This window comes from Kryptolebias marmoratus, linkage group LG1, assembly GCF_001649575.2.
Source record: "Kryptolebias marmoratus isolate JLee-2015 linkage group LG1, ASM164957v2, whole genome shotgun sequence".
NCBI classification, from domain to species: Eukaryota; Metazoa; Chordata; class Actinopteri; order Cyprinodontiformes; family Rivulidae; genus Kryptolebias; species Kryptolebias marmoratus.
The window spans coordinates 31,321,773-31,325,457 of record NC_051430.1 but is presented as its reverse complement, the minus strand read 5'-3'; the positions used below and the strand labels follow the sequence as shown (position 1 = coordinate 31,325,457).

General features: G+C 40.0%; 1 protein-coding gene across 3 annotated transcripts in view; it reads left to right on the top strand.

Moving 5' to 3' along the window:
- LOC108245852 (phospholipase A and acyltransferase 3) overlaps window positions 1–3,685 on the top strand; it is a 14,142-nt gene that overhangs the window by 7,945 nt on the left and 2,512 nt on the right. For all 3 annotated transcript variants that reach the window (XM_037976515.1, XM_037976517.1, XM_017433086.3), the window contains exons 3-4: window positions 1,409–1,449; window positions 2,536–2,647. In XM_037976515.1, the coding sequence (XP_037832443.1) occupies window positions 1,409–1,449; window positions 2,536–2,647 (153 nt within the window). The remainder of the gene's footprint in view (window positions 1–1,408; window positions 1,450–2,535; window positions 2,648–3,685) is intronic.

Here is a 3,685-nt window from a genome sequence, read left to right as displayed (position 1 = left end):
ATTTTCATTTGTTGTCATTTGTAATCATCAAAATTAAACGAAATAAACATTTGAAATATATGAGTTTGTATGTAATGTATGAATATAATATACAAGTTTCACTTTTTAAATGGAATTACTGAAATCAATCTACTTTTTCATGATATTCTAATTTCATGACCAGCACCTGTATACCTAATTGAAAGGCAGTGAAGGCATTGAAAGCAGTGCTCGCGACTCTCACTTGCCTCGCGTAAAAGGACAGTAGCAACAAGCTCACGTTGGCTCACATACTCCGCCCTTCAGTGCAGCAGAGTGCTGCCCTGCCTTCCCCAGAGTGTGTGTCTCAATCCCCAGTCCGGAGAGGGCTGTGACAGCTTTGGCAGCAGATGTTTTATGATGTTAATGAAGACTGGATCTACCGTTTTTTAGATCAAAACTGGTGATGAGAGCCAGGTAAGCACTCATTTCGATTCTGCGATCAGCCGGCAGAAGCGCGCTCAAGCAAGCTGAAAGCGTGGAGATGAAGCACTGGAGCGTGTCCGTAGAGGCGACGAACATAGGGGAGAGATGATGAACGTCGACAGAAGACGGAGAGATGATGGATGGCGGCCTGAAGAAGGGGCGGCAGATGAGGAGTCGGATTTCCGGGTTGAAGCGGCTGATACGGGAGGACTTTGGGCTGGAGCTGACGGCCCAGGCGAGGCGGGAGGCGAAGTTTGAGCGGATGAAGGACGGCCCCTGCGGTGCTCAGCTGAGGAAGCGGAGGATTTGCGGTCCACTATTCACTGATGGTAGCTGGAGGATGGGTTATCTGGCTCGAAGTCTGACTTTTGGAACGCACGCCAACTTTCGGAAGTTCGGCCGGCGAACGGATGGGGCCATGATGGAAGTTCTTTTAAACGAAGGCTTGCTCGCTGATTGGATACGCTGGAGGCGCGGTCTGATGCTGATAGGCTGGAGTGGAGGTGCTCAACGCAGCGATTAGATGCAGGTGAGGCTGAAGCAGGTCTTCCAGTCTGAATTTACGCCTAGGCTTCATAGACCATCACGAACCACACTCCATATCAGTAGGTGGCAGTAATGCACTCCTTCCGTTGTTTGCCAACCGCCATAAAACACCACAGAAGAAGAAGATCCTCCCAGTTTCACGGTGTTTGTTCTAGATTTGGTTCCCATAACACCTTTTATACCTGGATCAGAAAAGCCAAAGGTAGAACAATTTCAGCTCAAATGAGTTATAGGTGTTCCTAAAACTTTAATTAAGTTATTCTTCTTACTGAAATAAAAGCCAATGTTGATTAAGTTCATTTTAATGAAATTAGCTTTTTTATAATGCAAGACTGTAAAAACAAAAAGACAAACAAAAACTCATTGTAAATCATAGTGTGTGCTGAGATTTAGTGGCTAAACTTTGTTGTTCTTCCAGGTGCTCTTGGTCGGGATATAGTTGAAAGATTCACTGACATGGTAAGAATTACACGTTGTTTTCTTATTTTTCTGTTTACGATTTGTAACACCACTTGTGTGCTGTATATGCATCTCATTGTTTTGTGTATCCAAAAGTCTGGTTACATCATATCTGATCCGGCTGTTTTCAACTAGAGCCTCTTTAAAAGCATAATACTTTTCTTAAAATCACCATAAAGGGCATAAACGTCTTTCACCTATATAATTAAAAGCTGAACTGAAAAAAACTGGAATGGTCAGCCCCTGCTCAGTCCATGCTAACAAGATGAGAATTAGTGCTGCCATTTGAGAAGATCTTTGTGTAGCAATGTGAGCATTAGCAGTTACTGCCAGAATGGCAGCAGACCAGAAATATCAAATAATAATTTAAAAAAAATCTGTGATGAAATCCAATGTTTTGTCATTATTTGTTATAAGTATAGGAACTAGCACTTCAAAAAACATGGTCTTACATTTCATTGGTGAGGATAACATCATATTTGCTCATAAATCATTGAAAACAAGACCTTTTCAGTTTTTGTCAGTCTTGTCCATTCTATATTTTGTCAGAAAACATCCCATATATCAAAAGATATTTGTGTTAAAGTGATACTATTGTTATACTTAAGTAAATTTACACCTTCCAGAAACACAAGTAATTATGTAGAACTACCAGTTTACTCAGTTTCATCACATTATTTAATCCAGAACCAAGAGGCACAGAACTGTAGTGCACTCTGGCAGGTATACACAGAAAACCCTCACAGCTGATTTTAGTTTCAGTAACACTTTACAATACTACAACATTCAGATGCTGCAGATACAGCTGTGTAATTCAGTATATTTGTTGATCACAACATAGTTAAACCAAGTTTGGAGCTAGAATTTAGACTTGATGCCAACAGTATATTTTCCTGCAGTCACTACTGATAGTTTCAATTTAAAAGTATGCAAATGATATCAATAAAACACAGGAAAAATAAAAATCTGTATTAAGAAACAAACAAATATCAATAGTAACTAAAATTACACTGCTAAGCTGCAATGGATTGTTAAAGGTTTTTATGTCTAAAACTAGTTCTCCCCCCCTCCCTGTTTGAATCCAAGGATGGCAAAGAACCAAAACCTGGGGACCTGATTCAGGTCTTTCGTGGCATCCTCTATAAGCACTGGGCTGTCTATGTCGGTTTGGGCAATGTTGTTCACTTTGGAGCAGATGGTGAGTTCCGATTTTACAGCTATCTTAATATAAACAAAAACACATTTCTCTGAAAATGTATATTGACTTTATGTAGTCCATTTTGTACAAACCTAACAACTGGTGACCTTTGACCTCAGTAATGTTCAGCTCAATATCTGTAAAACGTAAAAATGCATCTAACATTTCCAAACCTTCCCACTGCTACACAATTAGTATTGGTAAAGTTGGACCCTGTACTACCAAAATTTATCCCAAAACCCAACAGAGTTTAGGTTTGACTGGAGGTTTCCCACTTTGTCAGCTGCCCCAGTGTAGATGAGTTCATCTGTTAGAGCAGAGGGCCCCGGGCCGAGGACCGGTCCATGGGTCATTTGGTACTGGGCCACACAGAAAGAATAATTAACTTACAGTATTTCCATTTTTTTTTGGAGTCTGAAGGACATTTATTTTGAAAACTGATGAGATTCTCTCAACTACATCCATCTATGACTCACTCTTGATGCGTGTCTAAACGATTATCTAGGTCACGTGATCCATTACCGCTAAAAACAAACCCAGAAGCAGCAAAATGAGTAAAAAACAATCGTCTCTGGAAGCCCTAGATGGGACCGTCTGGTTACTGAGAAACAGGCTCAGGGCTCCCACTGATTTAGCATTATGATGAGTTGTATTCTTTGTGCACTTTATATTTGTGGTGTATCTTATTTTAAAGTTTAAACATTGCCATATTGACCAGAGAACATTAGGCAGTCCCTCCAGGATTTCGCAGGCATTTTTTGTGATTGTTGCAGCTAAAATGCCTGATTTCACGGGGCATTTTCCTAAAAGTTGCAATTTTTATTTACTAAAATGAATAAACAACCATAACTTTTAATATATAAACCAAAAATACCTCCTAGTTTTGTAAGATAATTCCCAACAAACATTGACATTCTCAAAAGGTGCTTTATTTGAGAACTTTGAGAGCTTCTAAACTGACATTCATGAGCATTTCTGGATTGTCCCTCGTTTGCAGCTCTCCTCACATGTTTTGCAGACACAAAGTGTTTGTCGATG